This window comes from Notothenia rossii (assembly GCF_949606895.1).
Source record: "Notothenia rossii genome assembly, chromosome: 10".
Classification (NCBI taxonomy): Eukaryota; Metazoa; Chordata; class Actinopteri; order Perciformes; family Nototheniidae; genus Notothenia; species Notothenia rossii.
In genome coordinates this window covers 33522494-33544561 of record NC_136908.1, presented here as the reverse complement: position 1 = coordinate 33544561, position 22068 = coordinate 33522494, and the positions used below count along the sequence as shown (strand labels likewise).

The following is a 22068-nucleotide window of genomic DNA, read 5'->3' as shown; positions in this document are numbered from 1 at the left end:
TCCCAAACGATAGCTGGGGATTCTGGGTAATGCAGTGTCTTCGGAAACTGTACTGTCTAAACTCCTAAAAAACTATTTTTTTTCACCCACGCTAACTTTACATGGAAGCTGCATACACGTTATCCTGGCGAGACCTCAGATCATCTTCGTAAATATCTATCAAACTATAGATCCTACACCTCCACTGGACGTGGATTATAAAAGTACAATATACACTTCTCGCTAGAAATCTAATCAAAGAGCGTTTTAATGGCCACACTATTCTACAATTTAGGATTTTCCAGAGAGGGTTATTTGTGAATAAACGACCATCTGTAACGTTTGCATTCAACTGGAGCACTAGAGGGCGAACACTTTAAAACGTAATTATAGGACGTATTAAGCGCTTGAACAAACAACATATTTGGTTGTAATAAGGGCCTGAACAATCGGCCTATTTGGTCGTATGAGTTGGAGGACTTGTTGAAATGCCATCAGGCTCCGGCCCAGACGTGGATCCAGACCTGGCCCGCGTTCAGAGCTGGAGGAATGCTCCAGGTAGAAACAGCTGCAGAACACCTGGTCTGGCTCTATGATTCAACACAAGTCTGAATCAGTGCTGAAACTATTCCTGACTCATTTTCCTTTCAGACAAAGCTATTTTTTGTTTGCTAAATGCAATTCTTATGTTTTTTACTTTGAAAAAGCAAAGCAGCTCTAAAAAGTTGAGCTAGCTCTTTAAAAACGGGAGCTCAAAATGTCCTATTCACAGAAGGCTAGTTTCTGATCGACGGACTATTGTTTTAAATCCTTTACACACAAATAAAGAACTCTGTTCCGCCACCTGCTCGTCAGTTTTAAAACGGCTCCCTGTGCACGATACTTCACTTGATAAAAAAGAAGGGCCTCAGCACAGCAGTGGACCTCAGGTGAGTATAAAGCTCTGTGGCTCCGCTTAATCACAGCACTGATTGGTCAGTTTACAGACGTCTGCACAAAAAGCAACAAGAGCTACATCCTGCAGATGCTAATGATCCACAGATGACCTGATAACTGTACAGCTGCTACTGTGTGTGTGTGTGTGTGTGTGTGTGTGTGTGTGTGTGTGTGTGTGTGTGTGTGTCTCCTCCTGTACAAACACCTGCTTCAGTATTCAAACAGAGAAAGGAAGTCCTCCTCACTTGGCATGGAGCGTGATGATTGGCCAAGGCAAGAGGTGAGGAACTGATTGGGGGCACATCAAAAGATCCCCCACCATGATGTCATTTGGCACGTCCTTCAGAGCACCTCGAACACTTTAATCCAAAGTGTAAAGTTTATCCCCCCCCCCCCCCCCCCCCGTCTAGTGTTGTGAACTCCCCTGTGGAAAGGTTAATGGTACGATCCGCTGAGCCATGGGTGTCTTAGGGAGAGGCAGGGGCCGGGGCGGTGGGGGGGGTTTTGTATTGGCCTCCTGTGGGCCCCCGTCACTGTCGGCTCTGTCTGCTGGGATGGGGGGGGGCAGCGGGGGGAGGCGGGGCAGCGACATGGAGCCGTGGTGATAGTGCAGGTGGGGGTGGGCGTTGTGGCGGAGGTGGTGAGAGGGGGGGATGCAAGAGCAGGTGGAGGGGGGGGGAGGCAGGGCGCTCCTCAGGCTCTGGATGCGCCGGCACTCCTGGCAGACGCGCACGTGGCTGCAGCCCGACAGGAAACTGTGCAGCGGGGCGGGGGGGGCCAGCAGGGCCGAAACCAGGGGAGGGGGGGGTGGAGGCGGCGTCCTGGTGTTGGCGCCCAGCGGGTCCTCCAGGAGCCTCTGGGGCCCCGGGCTCAGATCGGAGCCTCCTCCTAGGCCCCCCCCCAGCGATCCGGCCCCCCCCCGGTACAGTTTGCCGTTGCTGAGGCGCATCTCCCGCACCAGGCGGATGGGGCGGGGCGTGGCCAGAGCCAGGCGGGAGGGGTGGCGCAGGATGCCCCCCCCCGCGCTGCTGAGGGGCCGGCGACGGCGGGAGCGGGAACTCTTCTTAAAGGAGACAGCGCTACGGAACTCTGAGAGCATCTCCTGACACACTGAGACCTGTAAACAACATACAAACATTAACTGTACCTCCTTGGATCATGTTTATTCATTCATATTTGTTAGTTGTTTTGTACTTTTTCTATAGTCTGTCTTAAACATTTTATGAATTGTAAAATTGTAATGAATGTAAAATGTATCAACTTCTTTTTCAGTGTTGAGAATACATACATTAATGTCAGTATAAAGAGGCTGTGGCTGGATATTGTATCTGGACACGGTCCTGACAATAAAACCAGATACATTTAACTATTGATATTAAAGCGCAAACACATTCAAACCTTTGGTAACTCTGGGGAACATATCCTTTGTTTATTTAAAAAACATATCGCTCGCGCTGGCTCCGCAGCAAACAGCTGTTTGCTTTTCACCCAACAACGACAACCGCCTCACGAAACGCTATTTTGTAGCGTTAATAAACGAAACAATTTAACAACATTGCTTGTCAAAATACCTATACCACAGGACAATTTTATTTTTTTTAAGCAATATTTTTAGTGGTCCGAGCGCCGGGCAAGTGGAAAGTACGTTATGCTGGCCCGGAGTGTCTAAATAGTGCTTCCGAGCCAGCGGGCCATTTATAATGTCGAGCCCTGCTCTCTGTCACTGTGCATGTGTGTAATGTTTGTGTGCAAGTTAGACTGGGCCTGCGTGTGTGCCTGCGTGTGTGACTGTGTCTATGAGGGAGAAAGGAAAGCTCATTTTGGCCGCGGCGGGAAATTGATTTGACAACATAATACTCAATGTTCACGATGTGGTCATTTACGACATCGCATGTAGTGCAATCCACGATGTATCGTGTAAACTCGATATATCGCCCAGCCCTACTGTTAACCAAGAGGAGCAGATGGCAAAGTTGTCTCGCCTGGAGTCAAGAGTTGCTGCTTCACCCACGGTTCCTATCAAGGGTCCAGCCACCCCCTAGAACTGCAATCCAGAGTTCAAGTTTTGTATGCTACCGGTGTGGCAAGGAAGGACATACAGCCCGTGTCTGCAGAGCAGTGCTCCCAGATCCCAATCCAGCCTGGGCACGCCAACCACAGCCTTTGACCCCTGCGGAGGAGAACAGGCCTAACTCAGCTCAGTATTTAAACGCTTAGAGCCCATGGTAACCGGGGCAACCATGGGCGGGCAGCAAGATCCCCCACAGCAAGTAAAAAAATCAGTTGGTGGAGAAGAGGGCACCCCCTTAGTAGGCCCACGGAACGAGGGTGAGGTTGAAGTCAATGGAATGAAGTGAAAAGCTCTCATCAACTCCGGCTCTCAGGTAACCAGTATTACTCACGGATATTGGTGCAACCACCCTGCCCTGCAGAACCAAAAGCTGCAGCCTTCTAAAGTACCCATAGAGGGTGCAGCAGGTCAAAGTGTGTCCTACTATGGTGTCCTGCAAATTGACTTGAAAGTGCTGGGAAAAGAGTTCAAAACTGTGCCTGCTTTTGTTGTCCCTGATTTTGATTATCGCTCCTCTGTTCCATTGCTTGTGGGAACGAATGTCATTCGGGCCTCAAGGAGTCACCTCCAAGCAACCTACGGCCAGCAGTTTATTCACCGAGTCAAGGAAGACCACCCAGAGTGGTACACCGCTCTACTGGAGATTGGCAGCACCGACCGTGAGGCAACAGATGACAAGGTGGGCCCTGCTGTGTATACCGGGCGCAAGATTCAAATTGCCGCAGGAAAAGAGAAGGACTTGAGGTGTGAGATCAAAACGGGCCAACGGAGCAAGACTTATACTGCCCTCATTGAAAGCAACTCCTCCTTGCAGCTTCCCCAGGACTTCTTGGTTGCCAAAGTCCTGGCTGATGTAAAGAAAGGCTGCGCCCCGGTCAGAGTGATGAACCTGTCCCAACATGCTATTACAGGGTTCCTGGAGGTTTCGCCAACTCAAATTTAAGACTTTTTAAGACCTTTTTAAGACCACTTTGAATAGAATTTAAGACCTATTTCACGGCAAGAAAGTATGAAGGAAAATTGCTATGAAAGAAGAAATATGTCCCATAATTACTTACAAAGTAAATTAATTCATGTTCAACATAAGAACATACAGTACACAGAACTGTGTTCGCGTGTTAGACAAAAAGTGTGTATGTGTGTGTGTCTGTGTTCGGGCTGTGCAATTAATCGTATTTTAATCGCAATTACGATTTTGGCCTGCCACAAATACGAAAACAACATAATCGAAAAATGATAATTTAGCTTTGCTAGGTTGTGACAGTGCACTGCAACATATTTGATCTAATTGATTTTAGTCTAATTTATTTGTATTCATCATATTTATATATGTTTAGTAGCTTGTGGAAGTGCGCTCCAAAATATGTATTGATCTTGTTTATTGGTATTTATTATTTCTATATTATCATTTATTTTATTTATTTTTGTATAGGTTTTTCCGTTGAATTATACGTTCAGGGTAACCAACAGTTAAAAAGATACTGTTCAAATTATTATTTGTTTTAAAGTTCAATAAATGGATGTTTTCAAAGTCATTGAATAATCATATTTAATAATCGTGATATCAATTATTGACCAAAATAATCGTGATTTCTAACATGATTTTTGCCATAATCGAGCAGACCTAGAGTGTGTGTGTGTGTGTGTGTGTGTGTGTGTGGGTGTGTGTGTGTGTGTGTGTGTGTGTGTGTGTGTGTGTGTGTGTGTGTGTGTGTGTGTGTGTGTGTGTGTGACAAGAGCTATATTCAGAGCTCTGCTGCCGTGGTTAAAATCTTTCATCGTTGCTGTTGTATGATTGGTGTGTAAGTACGGTATTTAGCGTCGCCATATAGGTCCACTGCACCTCCGCTTTTAGGGTTGACGTCGCCCGGAGGTCCCCCGGTGTTGTTGCGGGAGCTGCTGCACTAGATAACGCTGCACTAGCTAACGCTACATTAGCAAAACAAACGCTAATTAATTTACAAAAGGTGCAGCGGGCTTCAAACACGTTCCCCTCCACTGGTTTCGACTAAGCACTAAATTCGATGTTTTCCAACCAAATACAGTTGAACTGACACTTCCCCATATTTATTTGCAAGTAGATTCGAAGATACCTGAATTTCTGACTGCCGCTAGCTGAAGCTTGGCTGCTAGGTTACTAGCTGGGTGTTCTCCGATAAGGGACCGGGGGAAACAAAGTTAGTGATTACTGGTTCCATGTTGATTTATTTCAATACAAATTGTTGGGGGGAACTGAAAAGCTATTACCATACTGGTTACTTTGCAGCCCGGACATTTCCCCCAAAACACATTTAGACGCGATTGCATCACAGAAGTACCCTTCAAATCCGATCCTTTTTAAGACCTTCTAAATCATATTTAAGACCTTTCTTATTTTTTGGGTCATATTTAAGACCTTTTTAAGGCCTTAAATTCATATTATCAAATTCAAGACTTTTTAAGACTTTTTAAGACCCCGCGGGAACCCTGTATTACTATTAAGCCACACACTCACCTGGCCAATGCATTCCTGGTGGATAATGTTGTGGAATTTCCAGACAAAAAGCTGAGTGGATGTCGCAATAATGGGAGTCAGGAAGTCTGCCTGAGTCTGGACCAGGTAGTGGTGAGTTGTGGGGTGGACCTAAGTGAAGTGGCAGTTGAAAATGAACACCAGCGCTCCCTCCTTAGAGATCTTGTCGAGAGGAACATAGGTGTTTTCTCCAAGAATCCAATGGACTACGGCCACACAAAAACAATGCAGCATGACATTCCCCTGGTTGATTCCAAGCCCTTCCGGCTCCCGTATCGCAAGATTCCGCCTTCACAGTGGCAAGATGTGCGGAATTGTTGGTAGAGATGGAGGCGACAGGAGTCATCAGGCCTAGTAAGAGTCCATATGCACCCCCAGTGGTTATCGTGATGAAGAAAGACGGGTCATTAAGGTTGTGCATCGACTACAGAAAGCTAAACTCCTACAGCACGAGAGACGCATTTCCCCTGCCCAGAATAGAAGAGGCCCTGGAGGCTCTGGGGCAAGCAAAGTACTTTTCCACACTTGACCTCACACCTGGTTACTGGCAGGTGGAGGTAGCGGAACAAGACAAGCACAAGACAGCATTAAGCACACCCATTGGGGCTGTTTGATGCCAACAGGATGCCCTTCGGACTGCAGAATGCTCCGTCCACCTTCCAGAGGCTCATGACCTGCTGTTTTGGGGATCTGAACTTCACCTATCTTATCCGGATTACAGCCTACCTTTTGTGCTTCAGACCGATGCGTCGGGACAGGGGCTTGGTGCTGTCTTGGTTCAAGTCCAGGATGGAGCTGAGAGAGTCATAGCCTATGCGAATAGAGGCTTGAGCCCTGCCGAGTCGAGGTATCCTGCACAGATCCATGCAGATGCCCTCTCCCGTATGTCAAACCAGGAGGTCACAAAGGTCCTACAAACCTGTGTAACCTGTCCTCAGCGGGTGGGGATCAATATGAGAGTGCATGGGGAGACACAGCCCACACTAGAACCAGGAGGGCCCCCTGATGAGAACACTGCCACAGAGAACCCTGACTCACAAGACCTTGGGCCGGGCATGTCAAGTGAGCCCTACAGGGAGGTGGGGACGGAATCCCTGCCTGCCATGACAAAACAGGAGATCTGCGTGGGGCAGAAGGAGGACCCTGTCATTGGCCCCGTCTTGCACTACAAAAGTTTGAACCGGAAACCAAGCCGCAGCGAGAGGGTCAGTGGTGGTGGGATGGTGTGCCTTCTTTTAAAAGAGTGGAGGAGGTTAATGGTGAGGGATGGTATCATGTACCGCCACATCCAAGACGGCCAAAGGGGAGTAATGGAGCAGCTAGTATTGCCAGAGAAACTGCATACAGCAGTAAAGACTGCTTTGCATGATGATTCAGGGCATTTAGGATTCGAAAGGACGTTGGAAATGATAAGGGAGAGATTCTACTAGCCAAGAATGTTTCAAGAAATCAAGGCTTGGTGTGAGCAGTGTGAAAGATGCTGTCTCCGGAAGACCCCTACTGCAGGCTCCAGGGCTCCCCTGGTCAGTATCCACAGCAGTGCCCCCATGGAGCTGGTGTGTGTGGACTTTCTGACTCTGGAGAAGTCCAAAGGTGGCATAGAAAATGTGCTTGTGGTTACAGACCACTTTTCCTGCTACGCCCAGGCCTACCCAACAAAAGACCAAAAGGCCTCTACAGTGGCTAAAACACTGTGGAAAAACTTCTTCTGCCTGTTTGGGTTCCCTGCGAAGCTGCATGCGGACCTAGGGCGCAACTTTGAAAGTAGTGACACATGCCTATAACTGCAAACAGCACGATTCAACGGGTTACACACCATACTACCTGATGTTTGGGAGACATCCTAGGCTCCCAGTGGACCTGATTTTCGTGCTTTCCATCGAAAGTGAGAAACGTGGATACAGTGATTATGTCCAAATTCTGTACGACAGTCTGTGACAGGCATATGCACAGGCTAATCAAACCTCTCGGCATGCTAAGGCTCAACAGAAAAAGCACTATGACAGAAAAGCAAAGGGTCAAGTCTTCATACCGGGGGCTAGAGCCCTTCTCAAAGTATGTCATGTGGATGGACGGCAGAAACTGGGAGACAGATTGGAGGCACGTCCATACATTGTGGTGAAGAAACAACTCAACACACCTGTATATGTGATACGCTTAGAGGACAGCGAGAGAGAGAGGGTGGTGCACCGCAACCTCCTCACACAGTGTATGTTCCTTCCAGTAGAACGAGCCAGTGAAGTGATAGGAGAAGAGGTTGAATCGGATGCAGCAGAGGACTGTGAGATCGATCATACAGAGGAAGTTGAGGAGAATGTGGGACCTGGGACACCAGTGGTACACGATGAGCCCAAACAAATGGAGAAAGTGGATATGGATGAAGGACAAATGGATGAAGGAGATGAGGAAAGTACGATTGTGAGTGACACCAAATCACCTGACAAGGCTCCTAGGAGAAATCCACCAAGAAATCGGTGTGCCCCGAAGAGACAGTCATGTGACTCACAAGTCCTGAGTTCGGATGACCAGAGGAGGAGAGAAAGGGGATGGAAGTTGTGGCAAAGGGCCAAAGCAAGTAGAGAAGCAGGACAGGGGTGACACAATCAAGCCACAACATTCTGACTGTTAAAATGTATAACATGCACACATTTTATAAGACAGTCATACATACAGAAAGGTTATTTGTTTCTCTTTAACTGTTTAAATTGTTTGTGCTACATGGCCTTTGTTGTATTTAGTTTGGCCTGATGGCTGGGACGCCATCAATTAAAGAAGGGGTAGATGTAAGGTAGCAGCCTTGACAGGCCACTAGGTGTTGCTGTTGCGCAGCAAATTGTTGTTTTTTGTCCATTGTGGGACACCGTATTTCTCCTGTTGTTCTGGGTGCGGCCGCCATCTTGGCGCTAATGTTTGTATTCACTCCACGAAAGGTGAGCAGTGTTAATGGCGGCAAATAATTGTACACATTATTACGTTAAAAACGTCCAAACATTCCATTTATTTAATTAATGGGTTAGTTTAAATGTTTATTTACCCGGTTGTGTATGTTTGGGAGTGAGATGTTTATGTTTTGTCTGTTCATTTGGTTATTGTATTGGTTAGCATGTAGCTAATGCGCTAATGTTTGTATTCACTCCACGAAAGGTGTGTCAGAAGAGCTGCCATTGCGAAGAATAAATCACTACTCAGCGTCTCCACCGCAATCCGATCTACTGTGTCCTGTTTTCCGCCCCTCTGCATAACATCCCATCACCAATAACAAACACAACGCAGAGTCCCAGGGTGTTCAGAGAGGCTACGGGACATTTGGGTTACAGATACAACAATAATATAAAGGGGAGCTTTATTAATTAGTTGTATTAGTAATTATTATCAATGTTAACTGTAACTGCGTTTAGTTTTTTATTCTCTAATATACAAATCTTTACGTTTGATTAACTTTAGGAAAATAAAAACTAGCAACATTTTTTAATGTGACAGAAACATTAAGTGAAGTCAAATATTTTCATTAAGAAACCGGATGATGAAAAATGCATATTCCTCGCACGCACGCACACACACACACACACACACACACACACACACACACACACACACACACACACACACACACACACACACACACACACACACACACACACACACACACACACACGGGCAACCTACTGAGGTGTTAGAGCTGAGGTGGAGGCCGGGGGCGGGGCAGGAGGAGGCTGAGAGAGGAAGAGGAGGGTGATGATGAAGATTTACCTTGTCCGTCTCTGCGCTGCGCCGCGTCGACCAAACAAACTCCATGATGGCCACGAAGACGGCGATGATGAGGCCGCAGATCAGAACCACGAAGATCCCCCCGATGTTCTCCATGCCCAGACCTGAAACACATGTGTGTGTGTGTGTGTGTGTGTGTGTGTGTGTGTGTGTGTGTGTGTGTGTGTGTGTGTGTGTGTGTGTGTGAGAGTGTGTGTGTGTGTGTGTGTGTGTGTGTGTGTGTGTGTGTGTGTGTGTGTGTGTGTGTGTGTGTGTGTGTGTGTGTGTGTGTGTGTTTGTGTATGTGTGTGTGTGTGTGTGTGTGTGTGTGTGTATGTATGTTTAGTAACTAGTCTTGCTGGTGTAAAGTCATTGGGGATTATCCACTGGGGGACATGGATGTCAACACACTGATAATCCATCCAATAGTGGATGAGCTGCAATGGTTTTGGATTTGGTTTGTTTTTTAGACCAATCCCATTAGTCTCAGCTGTACTTTGCTGTGTTTTGTCCTACTAAGCTTATGTGTGCATGCTTACACATTAAACTAATACTTGAACATGTAATTATACCTTCTTTTCAAGAGCATTTTATTATGAGCATAAATATCTTGTCAAATGTAGCATTTAGGTCAATAAAGCATCATAAACAATTTATAATCTGATAATCTGTATATCTTTAAGTTCATTTATATCATATCTTATCTTGAACATTGTTAGTGATTGAACTAAACTGAGATGTCAGGATGCCAGCGGCTGTGTGATTCTCCTCTGAACTTTTAGGGATGTTTTCTTTGAGAGGGACTGAGCGACTCATGGCTTTAATCCATTTTAACCTCAACCACAGTCCCTCACAATCACCACTACACTGCAATTACTGGCAAATGCTTAAATGGAGGAGAAACTACCACTGGTTGTCTTTAAGATTATCAGAGGACACATATAACCTGTCTCTGTTATCACCCCCCGGGGGTCATCAGATGCAGGAGGGAGAGGATACGTTGTCCAACATGGAGTATACAACACTTTGATTGGCTTTCTGGTAGAGTCTGGATGTAAAGATGGACATGGTTCTCTCAGGTGTCTGCTCAGTGTCTCGGCTCTGCTGTGACACCCACCTTTGGCCCGGCGGTCCTCCTCTTTGGGACACTGCCCCCCCTCCCACCAGCGTCTCTTCAGGATCTCCAGCCGGTTGCTCTCCTGCAGCTGAAGGATCCCCAGAGTGATCTCCTCTTTGTAGGGAGAGCCTGAGAGGACAGAGACATCATTCACATTCTGAATTCAGTCTAAATTATCAAAACTATAAACAGACTTTACATTTAAAGAACATGCTGCTCTGGTTATTGACTCAGGAGGAAATAACACTGTATGTCAGGTGAGCACAATACATGCTGAAACTCCAATGCTGTGGTTGGTTTAATGGCTGTGTAGCATATTATTTTCGATGACAGATGAGCAGATCGCCACTTCGCTTTCAACTAAAGACACAGCTACGCAAAAATTGCGGCATGTGCAGCTCCTTATGTGAATTGCGCTACATCCCTGGGGCCTCATTTATAACGCCGTGCGTAGGATTCACGTGGGAAGGTTGCTTACGTAGTAGAAATCCCAAAAATAGGTACAGAAATGTTCCGACATTTTCCGATTCACAAAACATTGCGTACCGGCGAGGAAAGTGCGTACGACACTTCCTACGCCGGTTTCCCCTTATAAATCACAATCAACTCGAAATGCGGTGCAGCTTTTGCGGGTTTCACGTAACGCCCATATTTGCCTATAAATAGTCAAAGAAACGCCCTTTCATTCATTCCTTTTGACTGACTGACTGCATGAAGAAGATCGCAGGAAATGACGACAGAACAGCAAAAAAATACATCTCACACAGTGTCAGATTTTGGTTATTTTGGGGAGGTCGAGATAAATCATATTGTTTGGTGGATGCAGTTTGAACCAGAGTAGCAGCATGGAGTTCGGATCGTCACCAACATAAATACATAAGTGGTCCGAAAAAGGTTAATGACAAATAAAATACACATAGCCTTCCTCAGGCAGTGTGTTTGTACCGGGGACAGGAGACCCCCCTTGATGAGAAACTGTAAGGAATGATCGGGGAATCCCTCCGGAGTGGAGTCATGACGACTGGATCTGAATTATGTTTTTGTATTTGGTGGTTTGTGTCCCAGCTGTCGATTAGCTGTGCGCAGCGTCTCCACTGCAGCCTGTGCATCTCAACCCCCCCCCCCTCCACCAGTTAAAGGAAATACAACTAATGTGTTGTGTTATATTAGCTGTACAATTTACCACATATGGTGTTCTTAGTTTCCATACCTCCTGTGTTTTAAGAGCGACTTATCAAGTCTTGGCAAAACTTGGCATAAAACACGATTAAACGTGATAGTATATAAAACCATGATCGTATCTACAACCTATAGAAAAGCAAAACAGCGTCAGTTTAGACGTAATTCTGTTCTCCTGCTTACCGCATAATTTATGAGAAAACATTTCATAACATTAACACAACATATTCGAGGTGGTTTTAAATAACATCCGTAGCCTATATATTTATTTCTCCAAGTTATGTTTTTGTGTGCACTGAGGAGTCTCAAACAGGCATTTGTTCAATTATTTTAAGATTGGCTTTAATCAATGTTTGAAAATGAATTCTTCATATATGAAAAATCAGAGGGACCATTCTATTATTGTTCAATTATTTTAAGATTGGCTTTAATCAATGTTTGAAAATGAATTCTTCATATATGAAAAATCAGAGGGACCATTCTATTAATGGTATTATTTCCACATATTTCTCTCCATTCTTCCTTCTGCCAACGGTGTCGCAGTTTCTCATCTCTCCCGTTTTTGTGCTTAGTTCGCACGCATGGGTTAGAGTTTGCGTGGAGGACCGCACATTTTCCCCTCAAGTTAGTATTTTATAAATCGCAAACGTTGCGTAGAAACTGGCGAACGCCATCTTTTGAGCGTATATCCCTTTATAAATGAGGCCCCAGCATTATAACAGAACAAGATGTTTTCTTTTCTGGAAGGAGACTACAGGTTGTCTCGGAGTATAAGGAGTACACATTGACACAAACCTCAGTTTCAAAACCCATATCAAAAAGGTCTGCTATAAAGTGAGGTTCAATCTGTCAAATTTCAGATAAATTAGAAACTTCCTATCAACTGCAGCAGCTAAGCTTCACCCAATGGTCCTCTCCCACATCAACTACTGTCTGATAAGCTGGTCTAATGCACTCCACAGCTCTAAAACCACTGGTATCACTTTATAAACAAGCACTCAAAACACTAGACAAAAAGCCATTCCGGTAACATCATTGTAACATTGTTAAAACGTATAATCTGTTCAGCTGGAACAATCTCATAGTTTACAAAAATGTATGCTGAGTTTATAAGATCACTCGTGGGCTGGCTCCTCCTCCTCTGGCTGGCCTCATCAGCCTAAAGTCCACATCAACCAGGGCTACTAGAGGTGCGGCTAGGGGAGACTGAACCATCCCATTCAGGAAAAGTGCATTTAGTCAGGCTGTCTGGAATTCAATACCACAACCAATAAGAGAGTCCTCATCCTACCACTCATTCAAGCACAGTGTTAAAAAGTGGCTCATTAATAATCAACAGTGTCAGCACTGATGTGTGGGTGTAGGTGTGTGTAGGAGTGCGTATTGTGAATGTTTTATTTATTATCATGACTTGTTTGTGGGACTGTATTCAGTGATGTCGTCAGTGGCGGCCGGCCCATAGGGGCGCTAGGGGCGCCGCCCCCCCTCTTCCCACATGTTTGATTGTCATTACAAATAAAAAATAAATAAAAAAATATATTTCCCAAAAATATATATTTTTTATTTTTATTTTTATTTTTAAAGAACAAGGTAAATATTATATAGTTGGTATCAGTAAAATGTATAATCTACAATAACATTTCGTTTAAAATTGTTTTACGATGTCTAAAGTTACTGATAAGTCACATGTTTCCTGCCTGGCCGCAGCGTGTATCATTACCCTCTCTCGTCTGGGCGGTAGAAAGGAGCCCTCAGCCAGAGCAGCTGCAGCCAACAAGCTGACTGTTGCTATCTGTAAACTATGCCGCCGAAACATAATTTTAGCCAATCAGCGTCGTCAGATCTGATGCTCAAAGGGCGCCCTTTCAGCGCCCTGGCCTGTGTGTCTGTGAGTTGTTTAGACTCGTATCCAAGGTGACGCTACAGTAGGGGATGGCTGCGTCAGTTAGACTCCGGTGCTCGTGGATCGCCGGAGCTGTAGATTAACATTTGCATGCTTATTGTAGTTGTAAGGGCAATGCCTGTGGCACCATGTAGCATATGTGTGGGCTGGACCTGTATTCTACAGGAAAGGAGTGATCAGAGGGTCGAGTTGTCGATTCTTGTTCAGTTTTCATCTTCCTCACCCTCTCAGACTTTGAGTTGCGCGCGCTGCTAAAGAGACGCGCTACCATGGAAACCAAACAATGGTGTAGCTGTATTAAAGTCCGAGTGGAAACAGTCGTGAGTAAATCTGATTTTGTCAGAAATCGGGTGAAATGCAGGAGTCTCCCGTGAAAATCGGGAGGGTTGGCAAGTATGACTGACACACACACACACACACACACACACACACACACACACACACACACACACACACACACACACACACACACACACACACACACACACACACACACACACACACACACACACACACACACGTTTTTGTCACCATTTCCATAGCCCCACCAAAAATATTTTCCACCAGCCGCCACTGGATGTCGTCTATTGTAAATATGTATTTAAAAAAAAGAATTTGGTATAACAATGTCGCAGTATTTTAATTATTGATTTTAGGATGCCTATGACCATCTGGCAAAGGGACTATTGGTGAAAACTAGCCTTTTGGCTAATTCGAGTACTTTTACATGTTTTTAATATATTGATTCATGTACACTGTCCCTTGTTTTAAATACATACATTAAATTAAATTACCATACACATTACGATCTCATTAACCATGAACTGGCCTTTAAACATAGCAACACACACAACAAATATAACTTTTTTTATACTTATATTTAACCTCCCGACAGGCGCATACACACACACACTCTCAAATACAGATGTAGCACTTCATTTCAGACAGTTTGAAACGCGAGGGCCGTGATTGGTACGTGATCTGACCTCGCTCAAGGGAAAACCTCCAGCTTGACTTGAGACCACCCTCGTGATAGATAAATGTAATTATAATGAAGCCAGCTGCAATGGATCATTGATCCACCAGGGGGTGCAGTGGGGTTCCACACTGGAGCTCATGTGAAATAAAGTCAGATACAGTACGCTGGATGTACAGCGGAACTTTGTTAAGATCCATATGTCACGTATATCATACTCTGTGCTAAATAAGAGACATGTAATCATTTACAAAACAACACCATGTTGTTATTTAACAAAATAATGTTGTTTAGTCGAAAAAAACGAACGGGAGGAAATGCTCTCGATTTTTAATCCTAATTTAATCATCATCTTCACCACGATCATTTATGTTTATGTTCGTTCATGTTAATTGACATGAAATCACTGTCACATATGAACATACTATATTCAACTTAATTACAACGTTAATAAAGTGCCTAAACTCAGTAATTCACTAAAAATATTTATATTTTAATGGAGACTCTACGCGTCGGGATCCTGATCTGCATGAAGGGTGTTATTTTCCCTATAAGGAACAAGTCGCTGCAAATTATTCCGCTTATTACATGGCCACATTCTCAACAAAGTAACGACATGACTCCCAATATTAATTGAAATGCTTTTATGGATTTAGAAAATGTTTTTATTGATTGAAAAAATAGTTGTATATATTGATTTAAATTGACATGCATCCGCTAAGAAAAATAGTCAGTTTTTACCGTTTTTTAAACAGTCTGAATGAAACGGCAGCTCTCTCCCCCCCTCCCCCCTGATCTTTCTTCTCCAGCAGCTAAATTAACTGTAGGTTACTCTGAGTGACAAGCTTACAGTTAGTGACGTAACAACACCATAAAAGCTGCTGGGTTGAAAGCAATACGGGAGGTAAAAATAACTAGAATAATTGTGATTTATTTATCGTGGCTTTTATGTTTTTAGGTATAAAATGTTATGTAATTCTGGCTTATAATTCACTCTTCTCTAAAAGCCTTCAACAATGACAATATTCATTGTAATTTAATAAATCCTTCCAACACACATTGTAAAAAATAGCCTACTGTAAGTTAAGAAATCATTCCAATATGTACATCTTCTGATGTAACAACAATAACATTATAAATAGTAACATAGCTGAACATGGTATTGCACATTTAGCTTTGAGTATTACTGACCTGAGATGTTTTTATTACATGAATTAAGGTGACTGAGGCTTTTTAACATAGACGGAGCACAACTGAAACATAACATCTGAAATGATGTAACAACATAATACACTTTTTGGGGATGCAGCTTGGGATGTCAGGAGTGAGGGACACGGCTTAGAACGGGCGTGTCGCCTACTGTCCTGCCAGTGTTGGCAGGACAGGAGAGTGTGTGCACCAGTCTGCCTTGATCTATGAATTCATGTCCGTGACACTCACTGCTGCCCACAGCTGTTTTATAGAAGGAAAACCTCCTACACTTCATGGAAGTGTTTTAACCACACACACCTCTACACACACACACACACACACACACACACACACACACACACACACACACACACACACACACACACACACACACACACACACACACACACACACACACACACACACACACACACACACACACAATTTACATGAAATCACTGACAAATATGAATACACTCTATTCAACTTCATTAAAACGTTATTAAAGTACCTAAACTCAGTAATTCACTAAAGATATTTATATTTTAATGGAGCCTCGTCGGCAGATCAGGATCCCAACGCGTAGCGGAGGGATCTTGATCAGCATGAAGGATGTTGTTTTCCCCATAAGGAACAAGTCGCTGCAAATTATCCCGCTTATTACATGGCCACATTCTCAACAAAGTAACGACATGACTCCCAATATTAATTGAAATACTTTTATGGATTTAGAAAATGTTTTTATTGATTTAAAAAATAGTTGTATGTATTGATTTAAATTTACATGCATCCGCTAAGAAAAATAGTCCGTTGTTACCGTTTTTTAAAGAGTCTGAATGAAACGGCAGCTCTCAGCTGTGTATTTAAACAACTAATGGCCCATCAACCACAGCTCTCTCCCCCCCTGATCTTTCTTCTCCAGCAGCTAAATGAACTGTAGGTTACTCTGAGTGACAAGCTTACATTTAGACACAACACTATCATTGCAAGTGACCCTCAGTTAGTTGACTTTTATGTTCAACTGCTAAATTTGTTACTGATAAAAAAGGGCTTCTACTGTACCTAATTACCTTAACACTAGAACCGCCAGAGGTTTTTGTTTAGGCCTACCTAAAACCGTCAAAAAACCCGCTATTAGAATGCAATTTTTAACAACATAGGGTGCTACATAACACACTTTCAGCGCAGAAATAGTCTTAAAATCAGATCTGTTTTTTAAATGAAATCTGACGGCAGGCAGTTAGCTCTGATCACCTATGATAAATGCGCCACACCTAATCGCTGGCCATTCAGCCACAGAGCTCCCTTCAAACTGTAGACCAGGGGTGGGCAACCTCCGGCCCCCGGGCCGTATACGGCCCGCGAGACCATTCGCTACGGCCCTCGAGGTAATTTATAAACACACGCAAAAAAGAAAAAAACTAAAGAAATCTAGACCGCAAAAACATTAAACAGGCGAGTGCCTGTTTTTCCTGGCCAAGGTCAGGGTCCTTGAACACAACACGAGCCTAACGTGTCATCACGTGGTATATGTCTCGTCTGACAGGGGAGCATGGCAGGGGAGCACCAGAACGTCGCTTCGGCACTTCCAAAAATTGCAGTACCCATAAGGAGCCGTACACATGCCGCAGTTTCTGCGTGGCTGTGTCTTTAATTGTAAGCCCAGTGGCGATCTGTTCATCTGTCATACTGATCATACAGTCAATAACTTATTTGTTATTAGCATCTGGTTAGCTAGCTATGCTAACGAATATAAGAAGCTTTTTCTCCAACCAGTGAGGTAAAGGCACATCTTTATATGATCATTATAGTTCTAAAAAAACAAGAGAATAAAGTAAACAGGTATAAAATACTATATGACAGTAAATAAAAGTTGTTATTAATGAACAAGAATACAGTTTGAAAGGGGAGTGATTTGTAAAATATCCATAAAGAAAAATACATCTGCTTCCAGTTCTGTTTCATATGGATGTTGAGAGATATATCCATAGATCTCCTAATGTTGCTCTCAAAGTGCACCAGATTGATGCTTTTAACTTCAACATTTAAAACAAAATCTTCCCGGGGGGATGAGGGCCCCCCTAGAGGAGGTTAGGTCCCCCCCCCCCCCACTTAAATCACGTCAACATGGATAGGAAACGAAATACATTTGCACATATCTTGTGTCCAATATACTTTCTGTTTTGGTGGTCATGCCACAACTGTGCACGTGAATGCATGCACGAGTCAGGGTAAAATATCTGGATTAAGAGGTTGCTTTTTCTTTGCACGGCATGAAAGAAAGGCGAAATGAATGGGCTGTGATTTTAGTATTTTTAAGCAGAGGTCAATAATTTGTACGGCCCTCGGAGGATGTTGAAAAAATTGAAATGGCCCTGGAGAGGAAAAAGGTTCCCCACCCCTGCTGTAGACGGTGTGAAAGCACCTATTGTTTTAAATAATGGTCGGAATGTGACCTGTGAGCCTTCTTAATTACCGTGGGACAGCACATTTTAAACTAAAATGTTCAATCAATAAAGTAACATCTTATCTTATCTTAATAATATCTTCATATTAATAATAATAATAAATCATACAGTATGTGTCCGAAAGGGAGCAGGAGGAAGCAAACACAAAAATATACAAAATATATACTGCATATTAAAGCAAACTATTGTAAAGGTAAAAGTATGAGCATAACAAATAAAGAAGTGTAATGTAAACATTTACATTATTATGATTATTTAATATATAAAGAGTATATATTATTGAGTTACAAGATTAGATATACTTTAGTTGATCTAAAATATTGATGTGTTCAAATGCTCTTCAAAACACAACTGAAAGTCCATGAAACTTGTCTTTCTGTATTTGTGAATGAAGCGCCATCTCCTGGTTAAAACCTGAAATTGAAAATCTGGCAACGCCCTCTTGGAAAATAGTGGGAGGGCTTAACATTCCTCGATACTGGTCTTAGCCAGGTCGTAGGCAGGAAGCTGTAAACTGGAGTCTGAAATTAGGTGCTACATATTCCTTATTCCGTATATTCCTTTTTGATTGCTTGGAACTAAATACTGTCTTTTTCATTTAATATATTGGCAAATACATTTTTTATTTTGTGGAAATCCACATATTTAATACATCTCCAAAACTTGCCATGATGTATTGTTCACCACCACTAGACCACCACAGGAGTTGAAATCTAGAGCTAGATGTCAACTCCTGTGGTGGTCTAGTGGTGGTAGATGGTACATATTTATCCCACTTTTCGTGTTTTTAAGTGTAGCTCTACACTTAAAAACACGAAAAGTGGGATAAATATGTAATATTTAACAATTCATTTTTGTTTTCCTTTTACATTCTTTGTTCTTGATTGACGACCAAGTGTTATTCTACGAATGTGCTATTTTTTATATTCAGGTTGATCAAACTACTGAAATAATTTTAAAATATGAAGTTAAACATTAGATTTCCGGGTATTCAAGGTTATTTAGTCAAGTTGTCAACATTTGCTGTCAAGTTAAATGCTCCAATAATTAGAAACAGCGTGCCCCAGCCCAGTGTCACACAGATAATGTTCCATAGTGTTACTGCATGCATATCAGTCTGTGTAATAAGCAGAGCATAAGAATGAGCCCTTTGAAATAAGTTAATAACCATAGCTGCTACAGCCTAACTAAACCTTAAGAAAAAATACTTAACTATAGTCAGTGCATTTCAGTTAGAGAATGGTTTGAGTTTTGTAAAAAACTCCTAACTTAAAACTGACATGCCCACTATACCCACTAGATGGTGCTGTATCCATCCAAACGGTACTACAGGTAAATATATGCTGTAGTTTAGGCCACCACAATGTATTGCTCCGGCTACACTACAAGGTGTCCACAAACACAACCAACCACAGCCTGTTGAACCTCACTCTCAGACACAACCATGAAGCATTCCATTTTGTTAAGAACTCAGGCACTTAGGATCCAGGAGACAGAGGTAAAGTATTTGTAAGATACTTTCCTTTTCCAAAAAACAGCAATATGAACAACAAAAATTGGTCACTAACTAATCTCAGGGTGAAAAAAAATGAGAACAAAAGGAAAGCGCTCACATAGTGAGGAACAAAACTATCAAGAGCACAAAAGTGCAAAGACCTGACCATGGCAATAGACAAGACGAACTGACACTGAAACACTGGGAAACAGGGGAATTTAAGCACATGATAATAAGACACAGTTGGGAACAATCAGGAAATTAGACACACCAGGGAAACTAACGACAGAGAGGAAAACACAGGGAGAAAGACCAGACAATAAACAAGGAGGAAAACATGACAAGGAGAACAGCAAAACACCCACTACCAGACACACAAAACTAAAAACGTAACACAACACAAGAATCGTGACACATTTCTTCTATTGGAATATAACAGAGCCTGAGCCTGGCTGCCCTGAACTCATCACAGGAAACAGTGAATGCAGGTGAGACATATAATTACTGCTTAATGACAGGTGTGATGCACAAACTGAAGACCCCCTGTTAACCTTGTTCTTATTGTTTACAGAACAACCAGCCTCGCCTTAGAAGGAAAACCGCCTTCGAAGGAAAACCGCCTTCGAAGCACCTGTAGATTCTTAGTGCACAGTTTGCTTCTCCTCTCCCTGAAGGGCAGGCAGCTCATTCAAAGCCATGCTCTGTTTAAAGACCGCAGGGGTATATCTAGGCTCACAGGAGGAGGAACTGTTCATCTGAATGTGTTGCTGCACCACAGTCGTTCAGCTGCTCTGATTCGGGCTTCTTGGATTCTCACTCCTCCCTGATGATAAGCTAGCTGTACACTCAGAACATTTCCAACTGACCCGTAATCCTTGGAGACAAAGTCAGCTCCTCTGCCTCTGCTGGGAGACGGAGGGTGTTTCTCAATGTCGAGTAAAGCTGCTCCAGAGCCACTATTTCAAGGATACTACGTCATCGAGTGCCGCCGAAGGACTGTTCCAATCTCCAGCATACTTGGAATTCGTTGCGGGAAATTTCGAGGCTGCACATGTGCACGGTCTTAAAATCCCCACAATGCTTTGCACACGGACCAATTTCCAAAATCTTTGGCGAAAAATGTAGGGCGGGCATCTCATATGACACACACCTGGACACTTGCTAGCCTGTTCCATTCTTCGTTTTCAGAGGCTAGGAGGTATTCTTGCCTCGCTTCTTAACCTATTAAGCCCCAAAGACCCCGCCGGCAGGGTCTTAACAGGTTTTTTTCACGATACTGTGTCTCTCAGGGCTTCTTAATATTTAAAAAACTATGAAGGTGTCATACCCTACTAACGGGAAGAAACTCAGCTAACTGATGATACAAACCATTTTTACCGAAACAAAACACAAGTCTCACAAGAAGGGTCTAAATGAGCCCTGAGCGAAAACATGCTAAGAACTTAGCACAAAACTCTAGGCATAAATCAATTGATATACTTATTTGATCTGGACAAACAAGCTTAGCTAACATGCTGAGATTCCACAGATTATATAAGTATAAGTATCATCACTGAGCGATCAGAACTCGCGACAGGGGAAGCAAATACAGATAACACACAAAGTAGCTTTAGGTAGCAAAACACGGAGATATGCTCACCTAAGCTGTTATTCTGATCAAAAGTCGTGTTCAATGGCATTAAAATGAGAAAAACGCAGCTGAAGTTTAATCTATTGGTTAATCCAATGTGTCTGTCACTTTGAAAAAATTATTGATAATCCATAATTCAATTTTTATGTAAAAATCGAAGAATTAATATTAGCTGCTAATGGTAGCGACCAGAGTGTATCGCAGCTTCCGGTTTTGACTACGCGTCTCTCTCAATCCTTACTCGATTCCATTGGCTCTAGCAGTTCAAAATAGATGTCAATCATCAAAATTGACCAAGGGGGGCCAGAGATAAATCTCTGAAAAAAGGTCAAATGTCACGTGTTTTGCATCAATCTTGATACAGGGTAGGCTACTTATTATATGTTATAGATTGGATTTCTAAAGCTCTTAGTCTGCTATCCCATCATTCAAGGGTGGTTTTCACTATAAGTAATGTTTTTTCTTTGGACGGACACTATAATTTACATTTTGTTACTATGTTCAATTTGAATTTACTTACTTAAAATAAATGTGGACTCTTCTACATCCAACTCACATGTTTATCATTGGTTTGAGAAAAAATATTATTAATTTTCCCCTTTTAGAAGTGTAGTTATGGTAATTTGTTCTGGGAATGTCATTTTCGAGCCTGAGACCTGGAAAACAGGCTCAGGGCTTAACAGGTTAAGGAACTCACTAGGAGATACCAACCCAGTCTCACGGCATTTCGTGTTCACCAACACTATTTTTAATCTATTGATTCGTGTTCACCAACACGATTTTCCCCTTTTTTTCGTGTTAAACAGCACGATTTTAAAAGCAATGTATTTCTATTGGTAGTCTTTCCCCCTTCAGGAACTGAAT

At 43.0% G+C, this 22068-nt stretch overlaps 1 protein-coding gene across 1 annotated transcript in view; it reads right to left on the bottom strand.

The window, feature by feature from the left end:
• Positions 1–1321: 1321 nt before the first annotated feature.
• LOC307022751 (glutamate receptor ionotropic, kainate 5-like) overlaps positions 1322–22068 on the bottom strand; it is a gene marked incomplete at its 3' end in the record, with an annotated part of 608764 nt that continues 588017 nt past the window's right edge. The window contains exons 18-20 of the mRNA XM_079655644.1: positions 10363–10491; positions 9249–9370; positions 1322–2032 (exon numbers count right to left, since the gene is read on the bottom strand). Coding sequence (XP_079511770.1) covers positions 1322–2032; positions 9249–9370; positions 10363–10491 — 962 coding nt within the window. The remainder of the gene's footprint in view (positions 2033–9248; positions 9371–10362; positions 10492–22068) is intronic.